Source organism: Patagioenas fasciata, chromosome 1 (assembly GCF_037038585.1).
Source record: "Patagioenas fasciata isolate bPatFas1 chromosome 1, bPatFas1.hap1, whole genome shotgun sequence".
Taxonomy (NCBI): Eukaryota; Metazoa; Chordata; class Aves; order Columbiformes; family Columbidae; genus Patagioenas; species Patagioenas fasciata.
The window spans coordinates 21772948-21794031 of NC_092520.1; the positions used below are offsets into that span (position 1 = coordinate 21772948).

Genomic DNA, 21084 nt, shown 5'->3' on the forward strand with positions numbered 1-21084 from the left:
GTAAGGAAGGGGGCTCAGATTCATCATGAGCTGGGAATATTTTTGAACTAGAAGGAACCAATAATAGGAATGACATCTTCATTTTAGCAGAAATGTAATCAGGCACCTGACACTTAAGAGAGGTTCGAGCTTTCTAAACTTAAATTTGGGGGAAAGCTGAATAGTGCAGAGGAGGACATTTGGCATGATATGAAGGGGGAAGTCATAAAAAGCAGACATCCCCAGCTACAAGGTACAAAAAAAAACCCCGGCAGAAAGAGATGGTGAACAAACAAAGTCTTATTTAAATTGGAGGTGGATGACTCAGAAAAAAAATGAAATTGTATGTGTTTCTGTAGCCTCAAAATAAGATAGGAAAATTAAAATGCTTAGCGTTAAGGAAGCTAAGAAAATAAATGAACCTGAATAGTCATGTTAGTCGTGTTGAAAACATACAGAAAGAAAGCAGTCAATGAGTAACACCAAGGACATACAGGAAAGACAGAATAGGATATGCAAGTGGTGCCGTGTGTTAACAGAAGTTTATTGTAAAGACAAATTGATAAAGCAGTTACATCAACTACTCAGCAATTGTATCAATGTGGTCATGGACTGAAAAGTGCGTTCTGAACAGAATAATAATTATAATGTTAATAGTATAAATAAAATTGATAATATTAAGGACTATATTTATAGCTAATGACGTGAACAGGGTGATTACAAGGACTGTGACTCACTGTAGTGCATCAGAAGCACTACGACACTATTTTTCCTTTTACCTTTGTAGTATAAATGTCATAATTAGGTCCAACATTCAGACCACATTTTTAGATCCCATAATTGACTGCTTTGGGGAGCAGTTTCTCAGAAAGCAGAGTAATTTCCTGGCTTAATTGTGATCAGTGCACAAGATCTCTTTCATGTTGTTGTCGAGGAGTGTATTGTAACATCGGCCATATTGATGTTAGAGTAAATATCTTTGATGGAGTATTGAGAGCCCCTATAAAAGGGCACTGTGTAGAAAGGAAGCAGCCTATGAGAAGAAAACAAATTTTTGCATGTGACTATTTCAAAATATAATATGAGATGCTGAGGTAAAATATGTACTTAAAAGACATGGCCAAACCAGCATAGCTAAAAAGCAGGACGAGAGAAGTTGTTAGAAGCAGGAAGGTATTCACAAAAACATGTTAGTAAATGTAACAACACAGTACAGGAGTCCAAGCAGTATATAAGAACTAGGAAAAAAGCATAAATATTTTTTTCAAATTACATGTAAGAGTGCCACAGAGACTGTAAACAATCGAAATTTAACAAGAGTATTCAGAGACACAAAGGCTATTGAGGAAAAGAAATTCTTGATAATGTATGGTTGCACCAGTTCTGATGTCAAAGTTAACCCTGTTTTGAGCAGGGAATAGGAATAGATGATCTCCACAGGTCCCTTCCAACTTTCATGTTTTCTGATTCTATGATTCTGTTCTGGGAAAACTGTTACATGATAAATCAAAGACCTGCCTCTCATCAGCTCATGAACAATTGAACACAGTAACACATGTATACCATCATTCCATAACAAATTCCTGTCTTCTGTCATACTGTAGAGGACAAAAAAGCAAATTAAGCAGTCTCCTTCTGCTTTGTCTATTTGTATTAGTCGAATTCCTTAACTAAGAATTTAAATTACTCATAATGGGAGTGATTTAGTTTATACCTAGCTTAATTATAAACAGTTTGTTAAATGTATGAATAAGGAAAAAAGGCTCTAATGGAATTAATCTATTCTGGCTTCTGCTTCGTATGGAAAAGATTTTTAAGTCCATGGAAGAGAAAGAAAAACCTCACAGCCAGAAGAGCCTGCAATGATCTCTGTTCTGATATTGCCTGCAATACATTATGTATCTTCCATTCTCCTGGTAGATTTGCAGTCCTTTGTGTAAACACTTAAATGATCTTGACACCATTATTGGATCTCAGTCTTTCATTGTTAGGTGAAAACAATGGCTGTACAGCCTGCTCTTTTCTCTCTTCTGGAAGTCTTATTTCTAAAATCAGTAATAGTAATGAGAGATCCCTGAGGTGTAGCCAGTAGCCTTGTGGCTGAGACACTCATCTAGCTGTGGGTGTCCCACCCATATCTTCATCAAATCACTTTTACATCAATTATTCTAAGCTCTTTGTGTTCTTGAAAAGATTTTTATTGTCTACCAAGGCAAAGTAACATGTTTAAAATCTCAGGAAAGTAAATAATTGTGAGATTTATTTTTTTTTTTTGCACATTACAGTGCTTGAGTTCACTCAAGGAAACCTACCTGTTGTGGTGACTGAGTTTCAGAAACGGGAGGTTCACTTTTTTTTCAGAAAAAGAAGCATTTTAAGGCATTTCTCATGAAAGGCATGGGATTTCTCATAACAGAAACTATGTACTTCTTAAAATATTAGTAAATTATACAAAAATTAGAAATAATGAAAAAAAAAATCTGTGTAGTATTTTTGCTTGTCCTTCTGATGGAAGTATCGTGAAAATTACTTTCTTCTGATCTAATTAATGTTTTGGGAATTTGTGAAAGGTGGAAAAATTGGTTAAGTTGAAAGATTGAAAACAAAAATTTAAAACCATTTTTTACTGTAAATGAGATTCAAAAGTACACAGATATTAGACAAATAATCATTTTAAATATAGCACTTCTTCCGATGCTGCCAGTGACTGCCTTTCAGCTGTTGCAGTGGTACTTAAGGCGTGCAGAGGTGTTAACTGTGGCTGTGTCATAGTTATTGTGTAAGTTTGCACTGCAGGGTATGCAAACAGTTAACTAGGCCATATGAATTTCTTTGCTGGTTTCCATAAATTATGCTGCAGCGACCCAACTCTTTCTAGCTGATGGCACTAGTTTACAATTCAAACTCTGATATACTGTATAATAGACAAATCTCAGCAAAGAAAGGTTGAGCGGGATTAAATACAACACGTTAGAATGAGGGAGGGTTGAAAGGAATTAGAAAAATTTAATCTAGTCATCAAATTTCATTGAAATAGTGTTCTGTCTTCAGTAATTCCTACAGATAAATAATTCCTGAAAATAATACGATTCCAAGCAGGCTTACTGATAAGTTTGCAAATTCCTTCTTCAAAACACAGCTGTCTTATCTGAATATTCCAGAGCTATCAGAATACCTTTTTGAACTTGATGCCCAAACTAACCAACAGTAATGTTATTGATGGACAGTTTCTCGATATCTAGGTATTAATATAAAAATATCCTGGACCTCTGAATCATTCAAATCACATAGACCAGTCTTCAAGTTCTGCATGGAAAAAGCTAGAATAGATCCAAGCAAATGTTCTCTCATAGCTACGTGTCTTTAGAGGGCAGCTTTAGCAACACGACATAAATAACATAGAACTCTTTCATTGGCGGCTCATGTAGGTATTCCTGTAGGTATGAATTCCATGCATTATGTGCAACACTTACAAGTAACCACTGAACACATTAGAAAATCTCATGTGGTCAAAATATCTGCAATGTACAAGCTAATTCACAAGTTATGTCTGTCATTTAAAACCTATGAAAAATCTTTTGGCAGATAATTAGCTTTCAGTATCTGTTGTAAATGGGCAAGAAGTAATTGGATAAAAATGGATCCCAATAAAACAGATTGTGACAATTGGAAAATACTTTCAAATAGCAAAGAACCATAGTAGAGCTCAATCCCATGAATTATTGCCACATATACAAAAATCCATAAGGAATATGCGAGTCAGTGACCTTAATCCTACTTGACTTCTGGTTGTATGGATCCTTGAATAGGAACACCAAGAAATCACACTTTCAATTAAGTAGAAGATCCAAATAACACGTTTTCACCGCCCATTTAAATGATGTCAGAATTTTCATTCTGCAACTAAATTGCCGTTTTATCTGTGCTATAGGTCGCCAGGACTGTTCTTACTCTCTGTAGTTGGTCACTGTGCTGCCTCCTTGTAAAAGTCTGTAACGATAGCAGTGGCCAAAATCATCATTCATTGTGCAGACTTGTTCCTTCTCCAGCTAACTTGTGTGCGGCCCGGTGTCTAAGTAACCACTTCCTTCTTGGTGTCTGTTTAGTGTGCTCCTACACAACCAACCTGCAGTTTCATAGTTATTCCATTTACAAATCACATTTTTCATCGTAGTACTAAAGATCTGTTGTTTTCTTTCTGTCCCTCTTGAATCCTGGGGCGCTTCACCAGCTAACTGTGAGATCGGCTTACCTAAGGCTTTTCTTTCAGCACAACTACCTGAAACAGCACAAACCTATAAAATAATTTTGCTCTGACTTCTCCACACGGATCTGAGATTATTCTTCTGTGTGTTTTCAGCTCATGAATGATTAGGGGCCTATAGCACCTTTCTTATGAAGAGAGACTGAGGGAGCTGGGTCTGTTCAGCCTGGAGAAGAGAAGCCTGAGATGGGATCTCATCAATGTTTATAAATATCTCAAGGGTGGATGTCAAGAGGATGGGACCAGACTCCTTTCAGTGGTGCCCAATGGTATGACGAGGGGCACCGGGCACAGACTGAAGTACAGGGGGTTCTGTCTGAACATGAGGAGAAACTTCTGTACTTTGAGGGTGCCAGAGCACTGGAACAGGCTGCCCAGAGAGGTTGTGGAGTTTCCTTCTCTGGAGAAATTCAAGACTCACCTGGACACATTCCTGTGTGATCTGCTCTGGGTGAACCTGATGTAGTAGGTGGGTTGGAAAGGTAATCTCCAGAGGTCCCTTTGAACCCCAGCCGTTCTGTGATTCTTCCAGAAGAAACAGTCCATCAGTATTGATTCTTAAAGGGTTTCCTCTGTAATTACTTGGTACTGGGCCACTAACTCTCCTAAAATTAATGAAATATTATCTTAAGTAGAAAAGTTCAATCCTTTTCAAAGGAGTCGGTTGTCTAGGACAGCATTACCCATTTGCTAAGACCAAAGCAATTTTTGGGAATATTAATAATGCTCAGGAACAACAGAACTGTTTTCTGTCAGGAAAAAATAATTTGTGCAGGGAGCAACACGCAGATATGCTCTGTGGTATTTCTGAAGGGCTGAAGACAATCACAAAACTCATAGGCTTTTTGGTGAAACACATAATGGGTTTTGATCTCACCTCATTAAACAGCTTGTACATATCTTATGTACTCGCACAATAAACATTTTACCAACAGGCTAAAAATGGAACAGATGAGAATAGGAATCAGAAGAATCCTATTTTGTTGTTAAAGTACATGCTTCTGGAAATCATTCTCATTGAAATTAATTTGACCAAATGCTTACATTTAAAACGTGTATGTATGTACATCTGAAAAAGTAATACCAGGCTCTATTTATTTCTCTTTTTATTGAGAAAAGTTTAACGCATTTAAGTTGCAGTTCGTTGGGTTTCTAAAGCATACATCTAAAATAAGTCAGATAAGTAATTCCCAGCAGGGGTAGGTTTATCTCCATTAACCATAAAGGGAGTCCAGGCTGACTGGCTCAGATATTGAAGGCTAAATTGTTGGTATTTAAAGCTGTGAGATGAGTCCCAACCTCAGAGACCACTCTGATGAGGCTGACATAAAAACATAAAAATCTGAGAATTCATTTACTCTTTATCAAATGGTGTTTCTTCTGAAAAACTTACCTTGAAGATGTATGGGACAGCAACACAAGAAACAAGCAAAGCTTAGGAGAAATCTCTGTGGAAGTAAGAGTAAAGGTTTTCCAAGCATTTTGTGAAGCCTGTTGTTATGTAGAAATGTCCCGATTTGTCTTACTTGGCAGAGCATGGTAAAGTAGGCTTAAGAAAAAAGGCAACTTCTATGTGAGTGATATGGTATATTATACAATGATTAGTGGGAAAACAGTAAAAGAATAGTAGCAACTCATGTAAAAACAGTATCCTGTAGTTGCTACTAGGTGCTTGAGTAATACATGGAACTGAAAATATGATCTGATAGTTTTAAATGTAGTTCATGGGGTGACTATTAAGTACCATCTTGTAAATTTACAAAGTTTAGCAGTAATGTCTAGTTATTTCAGAATCTAGGATTCTCCACTAATAAATCTTTACGCTATTATCAGTATTTTCAGCAGATGAAAAGATATATATATATATACACACAATCATGAGCAACTGAGACTGATAGCAGCAACAAATTATTATAATATCATCCCATAATACTGTAGCAGTTACATTATGAACTACTGATGATTGTCTCATTTTTTAGTATAAACAAATAACAAATTAAAATATTTTTGAATGGAAGTGCAGAATTAAGGTGAAGATTACCTATATGACAAGCAATAATGCATGAACTTCTGTTCAATTGTAAAAGTATATTGTGTTCTCTGTCTTGTAGTTCGATAAAAAGCTACAGGAACAAAAAATGTGATGTATTTCCAAAGATGAGGGTTAGAACCGAGGGCCACAAGCTTGTTATAGACACAGCCTGGCTCTCCAGGAGACTTGAAAAGAGCTTCTTTAATGACGTGGAGTAATTCAGCAGCCGGGCAAGGATGTAATTTAATCACGACGTGAAAGTTGTGTGTGCAGAGCCCAGTGATCTCATTACCAGAAGGAAATTCAGAATTGAGAGGAGACATTGTGGGAAATCTGTGTGAAGTCACTCTTATTATTGTAGTTTTTGGTGTAAGATGCCTGTGGATATACCTGTCTCATGGGAAGTACTCGGAATTCCAATACCTATTGCTGGGTTGGTTGGGTAAGCTTTTTTTGTGGTTTTGTTGGTTTTTCCTTGGTTGGTTGGGGTTTTTTTTGCTTTGTTTCATGTCAGTGGAAATGAGACAGATGTTGCTCACTGTTGTTCTATACAAAGAGTTTCAGCCACTGAGATTTTATTCTCTTGGCTGAAATTGTAAACTTTAATCAATGGTTTGAATTGTTGGTGATCTCTGTGCTGTAAAGGCGAAAGTTAGTGAATATCGTCATGTTTTAAGGAAGTACAATCTGGTAAGATTTCTTCAAATTCAAAGAATGCTTCTTTAAGTAGTATAATATAAAGTGAAGGAAGTTGTTTAAACCCAGTAAGTGTTGTTTTTATTACTAATATATCTTTAAATATGAATAGCAGACAAATTAAGAAATAATAATTTCCTTTACATTATTAAGAACCATTTAATTTCTTTATATACAGATTATGAAGCTTACTATATTTTGGCATTCCAGTGGTACACAGTTAAGTTTTGCAACAAAAACAAGGCATTTTATTGCTGAATTAAGGAAAGAATATGTAGAAGTGTTTTTAAACCTGTGCATACAAGGTACCATTACCACTCATAACCATTTTTTCAGTAAAATAATATTGTTCTGCAAGCCACAGACTGTTGTATGATCCTATGAAATATTGTGTGATGTGAGAATTAGAATATTATGAAAAAAGTGTTGCCTTTCTATATAGGCTAAATTTAAGCCTCCTGTAAATGGCAGTTCATGCAGTTCATATATTTAAACATCACATTGTGTGCACCAAAAAGTAAGATGTAAATATAATATGAATGGGACATGATGAAAATGCTTTCCAGATAAAACTTCATAAGAGCTTATAGTTTCTAGTAACTTGCTGTTATAATTATATCTTTGTATATTCCTTGAGTTTTTATATAAATATTTTTACTTTAACTCAAACAACTAGAAGGTTCTTTTTTTTTTCTTTACATAGCAGATGGTACGTGAACAATACACTACAACAACACCAGGCACTAGCCTAGAGAGGCCGAAGAATGAATACATCTACAAAATTGGAATTTATGGCTGGAGAAAGCGTTGCCTCTACCTGTTTGTTCTCCTCCTGCTTATCATCCTAGTTGTGAATTTTTCCTTGACAATTTGGATTCTTAAAGTGATGTGGTTTTCTCCAGTAAGTACCCTCCTTTAATTTTCCTTTTTTTCCTGCCATATCACTTTGCTTAATTCATATGTACGTCAGTTTCTCTGTATGTAATAGATGGTTCTTTTTTCTTCCTTCTCAACTGTAATTTCTGGTTTCATTGAAAGTATATAAGAAATATCTATCTTTGAACATATTTACTGATCTGTAATCCCCGTAATAATCTCTAAAATACTGCAGTTGATACCTTATATTGAAGTGAATTCTAACCATTCTAAGATAATGTATTTTACTGTTGTCTCATAGTTTATGTTTAGTTTATATTTTATAAATCTGGTTTCTGTTATTTTATCTCATACAGAATTCCTTAGTGTTAAAATATTACTGACATTTGCTGGTTTTTCTTAGCTTCCTTCTCCTGTTTATCAGCATCTAAAATTGAACAATTTATTTGCCCAATGAATTACAGCTCAGAGGTATTAATAATTATCACTACTCTGTGCTTGAGGCTAAGCAGCTATATATTTTAATTTTTATAATGTAATTTAGCATGTAGTAGATTAAAGTATAACTTTCAGAAGTCTGCAAGATGTGGCTTTAGTCAGAATGTGATAAAATGCATCAGTGAATATTGAAGCTAAGGTAATTTGTTCCTAACATGCAGGTGTGATACACAGGTGATGCGAGTAGACAAGAAAAACAATAGTAGTAAATTCCTACACGTCTGCCCCTGCTACTGGAGAAAGTGCTATATTAAAGTTCCCATTATCAGTTGTTGTTATACCTCTGTCACTAAATGAAGGGCTTTTTTTCTTCATGGAAGCATTTCTGTACTCTACTTTCTCTTACTATAAAGTAGGTTAATTTTAAGTGCTGCTTACTAGTGTGGTTACTACTGCTTGACTTCCCATCAAGTTTCTTCCTCCACATAAATTCTTTTCAGCACTGTAACTGTCATACAGATTACAGTGCAGAACATCTTAGATCACATATAATTTTTCTGTTATGCAGTTCACATGGAAAATGTGCACTTAGTGACTGCACATCATGAATCACAAAGAACAGGAATAACTGTTAAAATTGTTTATCCGTGTGGCTCAGGTTTATATTTTTTAAGGAGTTTTAAAAATTATTTACTATTGGTTTGTTTTCATTGTACAAAACTGGGTATTTCTTCTCCAAAATCAGTCAGGTCTAAAACAACAGCATCAGAAACTCCACTTGTAGAAGCTCCTGTCTCCTACTAGTTGTCTCTGAGGAAGGCACCAAATGCCTTGGTCTGCTGAGGCTCAGTGTCCTCCTGCCTCGGCATCGAGAGCAGTGGAGAAACAGCTCAGTTAGTGCAGGTTTACATTCTCCCAGAGGGTGGAATATGAATTGAACGGTTATAAGAGTTTTCCAAATTCTCTGGTAAATAATCTGTATTTCTGACATACCTGGTTAGATAGTGACTGAACTGTAATGCCTTTGTTCATTTGGGATAATTTTAGGGAAATATCTATATTTCAGATAAATATTAGCTATAAGGACATTTGTGCGAATTACACATGTATGTCACGATCCTCAGCAAAAGTATGAGTGAGATCATTAAGAACAGAGAACTTATTTTGCTGGGTATTTTTTTATAGGGTGTCTGTCAAGAAAAGAAGTAACTGAATATACCAGAAATGTCATCCAGAGAAGCACTGCTAGCCTCTAAGAAAACTCTAACAAAAAGTAACACAGGTTAACTGCATGTTTAAAGTCTGGAAGTATAATTGAGGCGTCACAGTTCTTTCCTGTGTCTAAGGAAACATTGTTTGTAAAGAATGAAGGCAAGAGTCGTAGAAATTACCAGCGCTATCGTCAAACCGTTTTCCTCATGGAATTCAGCATTTATGCCTCCAAGTTTTTGGTTAGTGTTTGAAAAGGAGAGGTAACAATTTATTCTCAGGAATAAGTTTTTAGGGTTCTTGAGTTCCAAACTCTTCAAGTTTTTCCTTTTTAGGAAATGTATTGATTCATATGTATCCTGCTTATGCAATTAAACACACCCATTATTGGGAAGAGTTTTAAACTAATTGCGAAATATTATCCTATGCAGTCATCAGTTATTTAGCAAATATTATTCTGTCAGCTGTGATAATACTTTTTACATTTATTATGTGTTCTGGGTATATTATGTGGAAATTATACTACTTATTATGTTTAATATTAGTAATAGATATTGTATTTTTAGCTAATACTTTAAAAGTATTTGGTGCTAGTTTTTAAAAATGCACTAAAATGTTATCCGTATTAAACAATATTAGAATATTAATAGCTAATAAAATATTAACAACTTTTTCTCTGTAAAATAATACAAGAAACAAGTTGCATTCTTTCTAAGGCTGATAAATATATTTAGCAAAAACATTATAAAGATTTTTAGAGATATTTTTATAATACAATTCTGAAGAGATTTTATGCTCAAAGAAAATTTATAGAAGTATTTTAGTATGCATTTTTATTAGAAAAATAGTTTTGCAGTGTAGTGCATAGGGTTTCTGGGGCTTTAGTGATCGATCAGCATAGTACTATAGCACAACCCTTTTCATGAGCCCACTCAAAGCTGAAAAAATTGTTATTTAGACCTTAAAGTTTATTTTATAGGATGATGTGGGGTTTTTTCTGTAAAGCATCCTTAAGTCTTTCATTAAATAGTCACTTGCAGTATACAAAAATCACATGCTATGTCTGTTCATAGATCCAGATTAATAATAATGAACTATGAACAGATTTTTAGCAAGATCTGGCATAGAATTAATCCGTGCACATTTCTTCTGTCTCAACCCAAATAGACAGTGTGATGAATACTAGCAAACAAGCTAAACTGATAAAGGAGAACGTGAACTGGATATAGACATGTTGCAAGACAAATGGATTTTAATCTCCTTGTAGAAATTTGGAAGGATGATGAAAGATTCCTAAGATTTCCTAAACTCCATTGTTTAACAGGCCTTCAGCATTAATTGAACATGACTAAATTGAGCAGAATTTAGTGTCATTTCAGAAAATCTAGACTAAAAGGGAGCAACCTGAACAGAAAATATATTTCTTTTCTCATACTACCCCAGTTACGTAACATATGAGTGTTCTCAAATTGTGTAGATTGATTTGCAGGTATCAGATATGCCTCATTTTTTCTTTTTTCTCTCCAAGAGTCTGGAGGAATGGGCTCTCAAGTTTTTGTGGGGGTGAGAGAAGAAAGCTGTTCATTCATTATGTTCAGCTGTTTTAGAGAAAACGGGATGAAATAACTATGCCCTGAGCTTGGTGAATAAGATGAAACAGAGTAATTCAAAAAGTAGAATTAGTTTTTTACGAAAATTAGAAAGTTTGGGGGGAAAAAAAAAAAAAAGGGGGTTGGGTTTCTTCCCTGGCCAAAACATATCAAAATTTTGCGTTATTTCAGATTTTGTTTTTAATGTATTGAGGCTTTCTGAGAACTAAAGGGGACTGCTATTCCTAAGAGTGTAGAAACCGAGAATCTTAAGGGATTTATGGCTTCATCAGCATTAGGATGTCATATAGGGTTTGGTAGGTCTGAAAGAGTGGATCTTTTAACATCCCTGACACCTGCTGAGAGGACAAACATGGCAGGGTGGTGGCACTGAAGATTTCTAGAGGGTGTCAGGGATAACTTCTGGGTGTGTATACTGGACAATGGAAAAAGCAGAATAGAAGAGTTGGAAGCAAGGACAGGCTACAAAGAAGTTGGAAACATTGTCTGAGCCAGGAAATGTCAGGCTTCCTGTGTCAGGAAAGCAAAAACTTAGCTTTAGTTAAGACTTAAAAGGGACAACAAGGTCTACAAGGTGGGCTGCATCCATGGGTGAAAAAGGAACTGTCTGATTCTCTTGCAAAGTCACCCTCTGCCATGTTTGGAATGTTATGGAGACTGGGGAGATCCTCAGTGACTGGGGGGACGCAAGTGTTGCACTTGTCTTCAAAGAGGCCAAAAGGAGAGTCGAGTAAATTATGGGCTTCTCAGCCTCACTTCAGTCCCTGGGAAAATGATGGAGCAATTCCTCTTGGAAGACATTTCAAGGTCCAAGAAGGAGAACAGGGTGATGGAGAACAGTCATCATGGATTTACCAAGGGTGAATGATGCCTGACCAATGTGATTACCTTCTATGATAAAATGTCTGGATTTGTAGGCAATGAGAGGGCACAAGATACCATTTACCGTGCCTTAGCAAGACTTTTGACAGTCTCCTACAAATGTTCTTGTGCCCTAGTTAGAATGTTACAGCTGTGAGTGGTGGACAACCAGACAAGTAAAAAAAAAAATGGCTGGGTGATCCAGTTCAGAAGGTAGTTACTAATGTGTTGTACTCTACATGGAGGCCAGTAATAAGTGTTACAGGGGTCTGTCCTGGGTCCGGTCCTTTTTAACAAATTTATCAGTGACTTAGAAGAGGTGACAGAATGCTTACCAAGTCTTTGCAGATTATACCAATTAGGGTATGCCATTCAATACTTGTAAAAGCTTGGCCTGACATTAGAGGAGCCTAGAGAGGCTGGAGGAATGGTCCATCCTTATGAAATTCGAGGACAAAGGCCAATCCTGCTCCTGGAAAGGAAGAGCCCATGGCACCAGCACAGGCTGATTCTGCCTGGCTGGGGGCAGCTCTATAGAGAAGACCCTGGGCATTGGTGGGCAGCGAGATGGGCATGAGCCAGCAGTGACTCCTGGCAGCAACGAAGGCCAGCATCTTGTCCATGGACACCACAGCTGTCACGGTCTCCTGGGATGAGAAAGGTCAAGGCAATTGTCCTGTTTCATGTTGATTAGGACAGGCAGTCATGAAACAGGGGTGTTTCCCAGGATAACTAGTTGCCTTTCTCCAGTCCAGAGTTTGGCATGAAGGTTATTCTCTGACAAACGATTGTAAACACAGTGTGAGTAGGAGGCAGACAGGTTGTTCTAGTTTTAGATGCACTGTCAGTCAAACATGATTTGAATCTGCACTCAATCCCATGTTCTGCCATGCATGTTGGACCTTACTTGGGTTTGAGTAACTAACAAGAGAAAAGTCAAGCCCTAATACTAAGTCTTAGAATAGCCTGTGGATCCCCTTATCATGACAAGAATGAACTTGGTACATGGAGGACCACGAACACAATATCCAGTCTGTCAATGTGTATTCTAAGCATGTCCTTCCTAAAAACACCACAAATCATAGAATCATAGAATAGTTTGGGTTGAAAGGGACCTTTAAAGCCTGTCTAGTCCAACCGCCCTGCAATGAGCAGGGACATCTTCAACTAGATCAGGTTGCTTAGGGCCCTGTCCAGCCTGGCCTTGAATGTTTAACCTGCTCTTGTGCCTGCACTTCAGCTGGACATAAAGACATAGGCAATGAAAATTGGGAAGGTCGCTGCACATTTAGGCTAGACAGTCGTCTTTACTTGCAGTTTCTCTTTTATGCACAGCTGTTTCTGGTGCTGGAATAAATAGGACAGTTGCTACAGTTGGACAAACATATACAAATAGGGTTTTCCAAATACTGTTTGGAGCAATTTTTTTTCTTTTGGCTTACTTGTAATTAGTGAGTGCTCTACCCATATACCTGTTCCCAGAAACTTTTATCGCAGGCATCACTCTGTTAATCTTCATGAGTTCTCATGGACAATAATTAATATAGACACAGTATTAAAATTTTTTAATTGTTTTCCATAAGGCAATCCTAGTTGATTTATATTTAATTGTATAAGAAAATGTCGAAAACTTAACAATATATAATCTTAAAGATTGGACTAGATGATCTTTTGAGGTCACTTCCAATCTCTAACATTCTGTGATTCTGTGATGAGTAGGCTGATAATTATACCCATCTAGATCTATAAATATTATATCGTTTTTATAATTAGAAACTAACATAAACAACTATGTAAGCACATGAAAAATTCTGGCACCAAAGGTGGAATGGGCTTACTTAAGGAAGTATGAAAAATATGAAACTATGAATGTGGTGAATAAAGAAAGCAAAATTTTAACTGAAAATCAAGTAATACTTTCTGACAGTGAGACTTACCAGACTGTGTAATAGCATGCCTTGTTAAATTGGAGATGCCCAATCATTTGCAACATTTAAAACCAGACTAGACAGCAATAAAAATGTACAGTAAAGAACACTCTTTCACAGCAAGAGTTCTCCTTCACCGCAAAGACATAAACTAATGAACTTGTACAGCCTTTCCATGCATTTTATCGTTAACAGTGTATGCTTCATGGAATTGGTTGCCATTTGAAATTGTTACATTTGTAAATACTCAAATGAAATATTTATTTAATTATTCACATATTCTTATCCTAAATTTTACTAAAATATTTTCATGTCGGAATAGCAATATTCCAGTTTCTACTCTGAATAATCCCGAACAGCTGTATTTTGCCATTTTTCTATTAAGTTAAATAAAATGTGCCTCCAACTAGGCCACATTTATTCCCATTGTCTCTATCAGATCGTGTATATTTAAATATTTAATGCAAAAAGTAATAGCTGAAAAGAAAGATATTGTGATACTTATTGCAGAAAATCTGTTATCAAGGTAAGTCAGACTTCTCAGTACCATGATATATGCTTACATACATATATTTTCTTATAGCATTTGGTTAACCTGGATTATTTTATGAATCAAATCATGTATGTAAAAGAGTGTGAAAGAGTGCTTGTTTAAATGAAAAAAAATATCAATATCTTTGCTGTTGTTGGAATAATTTATAGTGATAAAGAGTTTAAAAGCCTAAACACAGTGCGATTATGATGTGCATGCAAGTTTAAGAACTTTGGACCAGTGAGCTCATAAGGGCTTCTCATTCTGCTTTCCTAGTTTTACGTTCTATGTGGAAACTTAAACAAAGCTGCTTTTGGCAAATCTGCCAAAGGAAAACCAGATGTTCTGGTCTTATGATCTGACTACCGTCTTATTTTCTGAGCCTTGACACAATCAGTAACTTTTTAACATTCAGCTGCATGTTTTCCTGGGGTTTTGGTGTATATTTTTGCTCCCAAGAGCCAGGAGAGCTGTTGTCCTGTAGGAAATAGGAATGATGAGTCAGAGACCTGGAGAATTTTACAATTTGTGTACTTCAAGAGTGACCTGAAAAAGTTCTCTGTCCATAAAACTCATTCTGTTTTTTCTAGTGCTATTACCTGACTTCATAAAAGAAGTTAAATCACCCTAGAGATTTTTTATGTATCTTTAGATCATCATATACTCAACAACACTTTTACCAAAATTCACATACTCAGAAAAAATCTACTGCTGCATTTCTTAGAATAACGTAAGTTGACAGAGAATGGTTGAGGTTGAGGACACTGACGACAACAAATCAGCATTTCCATAATGTGGGACCCAGGGACTTCCCAGGTGCCCAAGTGCTCATGGCAGTGCTGCTGTCCCTCTCCTGCTCCAAAGCCACATTCCCTAGGGGTGCCGGCATGGGTGATGGGGGCACACTGTCGTGTGCCTATTCTGCAGTTTAGTACCCAGAGTCAAGCCCAGCCTATTGAAATAACCACAATATGGAGAAATTTAACAACTTGGGTTTAATTCCTATTTCTGTGTTCCATACACAAATAATTGCATATATATTTGTGTAAGAAATCCAGCCGTCTGGTCAGAAACCTTGGGCGGAGTTCCTCAACTGCCACTTTTCCATGTGGGACACTGAGGAGGCATCAGTTCTGAGACTGACACTGGAATGACCTGAGCCTGCCAAGCTCTGGTGGAAATCAGTGAGACAGAAAAGTCACCACTGTTCTCAGACAATGGCTGCCCAATATACGTTGTTTACATGGTTCGTATGTCATGTTCCAGTTCATGTCTTGTCTGTTGTGTTGCAGCTAATGAATACCTTGTGTTTGTTCCTGCAACATCCACCACAACAGGGCCTCCATCCAGATTGAGACCTGTGAGCGTAATAAGATTAGGAAAGGACAATATAAATGCTATATAATAAATACAAATACTATAAATATTAAGTAACAAGCAGTTTCCCATTGAACAGATTCAACCTCTCATAATATTAGTCCAAGCTTAAAAATCCATTCTTCCAAAATGTAGAGATCTGGCTGCTCGCAGGAGTATTAATATTGACTTATACCTTTGGAGTTTTGCTGTTTTATTGGTTCTTTCTTACCCCACACAGAACCTGTGTTTCCATATAGGCTTTTCATAGAGTACCAGTATGTAGAAGACATGCAGAGTCAGAACGGAATGTATCACTCCTCAAAAGAAATCATACAACAGCCTATGTCTAAGCTGTACCACCATTTTTGTTTGCCTTGATGTAAACTAACAAGAAATCCAGTGGTTTCTATGATCTTTTACAGGTCTTCAAAGACTTTGAAATATTTAATAAATATCTTACTAGTAGCCTTACAACTGTTTTTACAAATCCCCAAGCCTGTGAATTCTAGAAGCACATGACCACTCCTGTGATTTCTTCCATTCCTTTTTATCTAGCATGTTTTTTCCTACTGTTAGTCCTTCACCTTAAGAAACCTACCTACCCTGGACACAGAACTAAATGGAAAATCTTTATGTTCTTGATTCCTCAAAGGCCTTCCACAGTTCCATGTCATATCTTCATGCCTTTACCTCCTTAATGACACAAACCCCCTCCATCACCTGTTTTATTTGTTCGTTTTTTGTTCTAACAGTTGTCCTCCTTCCTTTTCAGTAAGCATGCATGTGACAACTTCTTATGTATTCTCTGTACATCTTACAATGGTCTCATATATTTTAAGATATTTATTTTTCAGCTTTTAAAATTTCTTCCAGTTAAAAGCTATCTGTGCCTCAGTATCTGCTCAGACAAAATGACTATAAGAACTCATGTTTCTCTATACTTAAATTGTCTAATATATAGCTCTACCAACTGCATACTGAACTTTTTCAAATATACATTTCTGTATACAGAAAGTTGTGGGGAAAATGTAATTTATGGAAGTGTAATAATAATAATAAAGAATGAAAATGCAATTGAGTAAAAACTCCTCAATTACCTGTGCTGGGAAATATGTGAATTCCCCTAAAACTTTCTCCTGACTTTTTATATTGAAAAATTTATTACATGAGTGCAAAACACTTTTAGTTTTCAAAATATTCTTGTTTCATCTTTAACCAAACAAAAAGTGTACTGTCTTTGAAAATGTGGGATCAGGTCCTACCTACAGACTAGGGCATGGATTGGAAATTGTCAACAATTCTGAATTGTAACATGGCAAGAACTGCAAATAGCTCTCACCCTTTCCAACTTCGTATTTCATTTCTTTGTCATTGATGTTATATTTTTAGGTATATTGTATAATTAATTTATACAAATACATGTTCAGCTATCAACTTGTTGATGTATAGAATATATTTATGCCATTGTTTTAAAGACAATGTTATTTTCAGTGCTAGAGTAGAGCTTGCTGTGATGTCCTCTAGGGAAACTTGAAAAAGTGTTTTCCATTTTGCTTGATAAGACTTAGAAAAATGCACTTATCAATAATGTCACTAGAGAATTGTCATAGTAGGTGATTAAATTTTTATGTGTAAAATTTCTGTGGTCACTATAAATATTTGTACCATGAATAAAAATATGGTTGTGATAGCATTTGGCAGACATGACCAAAACTCTGCTTTTAGACCTTATTTAATCAGTAATACTAAGATGAGAGAAAGGCTGGGTAATTCAAAATGAGGTTGGATTGTTACTTAAGATGATCTGGTTTTCACCGCAATATACTGCAGTGGTTGACTTTTAATATGATCATATCATTTTAAAATAAATTTGCTTGATAGATGCAAAACATAAAGTATTTAGGTCATTCTTTTTCACACAGAGCTGTAGACGTCCTCAGCAGTGCTTTGTGAGGGCTGCAACATCTCTTCATCCTTTTTCCATCTCACATTTTTGTCATCTTGACTATTTAGACAGTAAATTCTGTCAGGATTGAGATGCTTGTCACTGGGTGCTTACAAAAGGCATAGAGCACTGAAACCATAATATGAAATGTTCCCTAGTACAAATGACAGGATTTACAATATTGAATAAATACATAGTCTGTGTTATCATATACACCATGCAAATATCCCTGATTCCTCACAGTAATTCAAGAAATAAACATTATGCACTGTTGTTCAGCAGAAACTCCTTTTGACAACTTCTACAAATCAAAGAAAAATATTTAATTCCATTATTTAACTACGTTGCTTAACTATAAATGTTAATACAACGAAATTAATTAGCCAATTTATTAAAACTCAAATCCTGAACAAATACTTATAACAGTGGGAGAAGCAGTGCATTTTTCTAATCTTGAGTAAATCAGTCACAGAAGTTGTAATGCCAGATGTAATGGTATTTTTATTAGCAGAGTATTATCCAGCTTTGAGATGTCTGTCTGTGCAGCACAGAAACAGATACAGAATTTGGTCCTTTGCCAAACAAGGAAACAAAGCTGTAACTAAAGCTGTTTTGAGAAGCTATTTTTTCCTCTTTAATAATACATGTTGTAATTAATATCTTTATTTAAGAAAGTCTGTTATTTTATACATCAGGACAAAGAGGAGCTGAAAATTTCTTGGAAGTATGCATCTTAAATATTAATCCTGTCTTAAGAAAGAAATCTCATCTAAACAGATGGTAATGGTGTGATGAATTTGCATCTTTCATAGATATTTCCTTGCAAACCTGTTGCATTCAAGGCTGCCGTCTACTTTTCTGTATCGTGGAATATTACCTACCCACTTTCTAGTCATATCCGCAAAGAGTGTTTTAGTCTGTGTCCAGCCCTAAAGCCAGCTGAGACCTACTTCTATATCAGGAGTGCTTGCTGCTGCTACGGCTCTGATTTGACCAATGTCTTTGACAGAAAAGACTCTGCTGTCGCCTAAGTAGAGGAGTCTGATAACCTTCTCTGTCTGAGCCCAGGAAATAGAGTCCTTGCAACAGAAAATGAGATGAAGCGTCAGTACTGTTATTATACCAAGCACGTACTTAGCTCCAAAATAGATATTGTAAGTCAAACAGAGGGTTTCATCAGATTCATTACCAATCCTGTTTTGCTGATTGCTCTTTAACAATCTCAACCCACAGCCCTATTATCTCAATGAAACAGTATGCTCTTGTTTGCAAAGCAAGTTCTCTAAATAGTAGTTGCTGCAAGAAGTACTGCAGTGAAAGCCGGATCTGTAAAGCCATTAATTGAACTAGCTTTGGGGCACAACAAATGATGCCTTGGTCTGAACTTACCAAAGTCTTTCCCTAGGCTGGCCTAAAAGTAGGATGTAAGTATCCTGTGAGTAAGAAAAGATGTCATCTTAGTGGAAATGCTGCATCCTATCTAGTCTGAAGTTAATATCATTATTGGTTCCAATCAGCAATTACAGCATGTGTAGGCTTCTACTATTTGGAAAATTTGAATATTGAGGTAGCAGGTATTCCAAATCAAACATGCTATTAACTCCTGAGTCAGGAGCTAGTTCAATGCAAATTGAATGTTTGAATAAATTTAGAGACTTCATTGCTGGAACCATGCTAACATATGGATATGCCTGTCTTTCCAGCATTTGTTCTCTCCCCAAAAGAGGAAAATACACATCTTCCTGTGCAGCTACTAGCTGATACATAGACCAGATGTTTAATTTCCATTTTTAAGAGGAGTCTGAGGACTGGAGTTGCCTAACATGAGAAGGTGCAGAAACAGTGGTGATATAAGAACAGTTGTTGATCCAATATAGGAAGCCCCCATGTTGATCAGTTTTTATGTTGGCATAAAATGCACAAGCTACAGTTATTGACTGAATTTAGATGATTAGAAATACTCATCATAAACTGAATGAATCTTCCTTGTCCTCATCCTAATTTCTAAGGACCATATGCCTACAGCAGCAGACATCTACATTATTATATTGACTTGGGTGATAAATCCCAAATATATCATCTGATGTTCTTTTGACTCCATAAGCCACAAACAGCAGGAGGCTCAGCTGCCTGAGAGCAAGTCACTGTGAGTGCAAGCACCCTACAGCTACAGCTGCTTGCTTCCACTCTTAGTAGTCCCACAGCAATGTGCCTCTCTTTCCAAGTGACTTTCCTGGTCCCACTGTGACAACAGGTGAAAAAGGGAAAGGTCTTGCATCTTGTTTTAAGAAGACAGCTCTTTAACACTAGCTACACCAATCCTGTCAAACTTGCTTTATCCAGTCTTCCCTATATTTTCCTCAGCATAGATACTCATAGCCAAAAGATGGCAGCCATACCACCAGACCCATCAGTATGGCTTTTGGAACTTTTTGGTCCTTCCATAGCCCTCTGAAAGAAACTTAAGGACCTCTCCACAGTTTGTGGACATACTGCAATTCTCTGCTGGCTTTGTGGAGAATGGAACTACTTTTTTCAAAGGAAAAATATTTTACATTTGTTGTGTCTAGAACCTAAGAGAATGATAACTCATCCAAGATAGTCCTTCCATCCAGATGCTCCACAGCACAATGAATCTTGCCTGGGATTCTGGTAGTGGTAGCTACTTGTTTCAGGTGGTTTGGAGTATCCCTATGTAGAAGATTTGCTGAATAGCTCTCAAATATCCTTTAGACCATGATTTCTGAGTCAAAGAACCTTTTGTTGAGCTTTTATGAGGCTTGAACCCACACGAAGAGCTTGAATTCCTTGTGGAAGGCCTTGTCTCTGTTTTTACAAGCACTTACCTCCTCAAAAGCATTTTCAAATGATGAAAAATGCTTCTTCTGCAGTTGAAGACATCCTGTTACTCCAATTAGAATACAGCTAGCAGTTTTGAAATGAAGACTGGTCATACCTTTGTGAACATTAATGCTAAATTGCATCTTTGGTGCACAAGGGTTTGGCAGCTGCCAGTAGTTCCCATGCCAGTAAACTTCTTGCAGCAATAGCAAAATCTGCTTAGTGTCTACAGAGAGACCATTTCATCCTCCTCTTCTATACAGTTCGGTCTCTGCCTCACTAGGAGCTTTGACTGATTGGAAAATACTGATCTCGGGGTTATATGCACAACAACGTGTTACAACTCAGGGCCAAGCACACTCAAGCATCAGCATCAGGATAACAAGAATCCAGACTGGCCATACATCCTCTATGTTTAATGAATCTTTTTTTTTTTCCCCCCTAAACAATAGCTGATTGTATAACTGCATAAAAGTTCATGTCTAACTGATATTTGGACCCTTTCCTACAGTCA

General features: G+C 36.5%; 1 protein-coding gene across 10 annotated transcripts in view; it reads left to right on the forward strand.

The window, feature by feature from the left end:
- Nucleotides 1–21084, forward strand: part of SGCG (sarcoglycan gamma) — a 129283-nt gene that overhangs the window by 57600 nt on the left and 50599 nt on the right. For 4 of the 10 annotated variants that reach the window (XM_071804234.1, XM_071804235.1, XM_071804207.1 and 1 more), the window contains 2 exons: nucleotides 4340–4512; nucleotides 7675–7872. In XM_071804234.1, coding sequence (XP_071660335.1) covers nucleotides 4444–4512; nucleotides 7675–7872 — 267 coding nt within the window. In that variant the 5' untranslated portion in view covers nucleotides 4340–4443. Of the gene's footprint in view, nucleotides 1–4339; nucleotides 4513–4574; nucleotides 4713–7674; nucleotides 7873–21084 lie in introns of those variants that run through there. The other 6 variants (XM_071804215.1, XM_071804219.1, XM_071804209.1 and 3 more) reach the window with 4 other exon arrangements.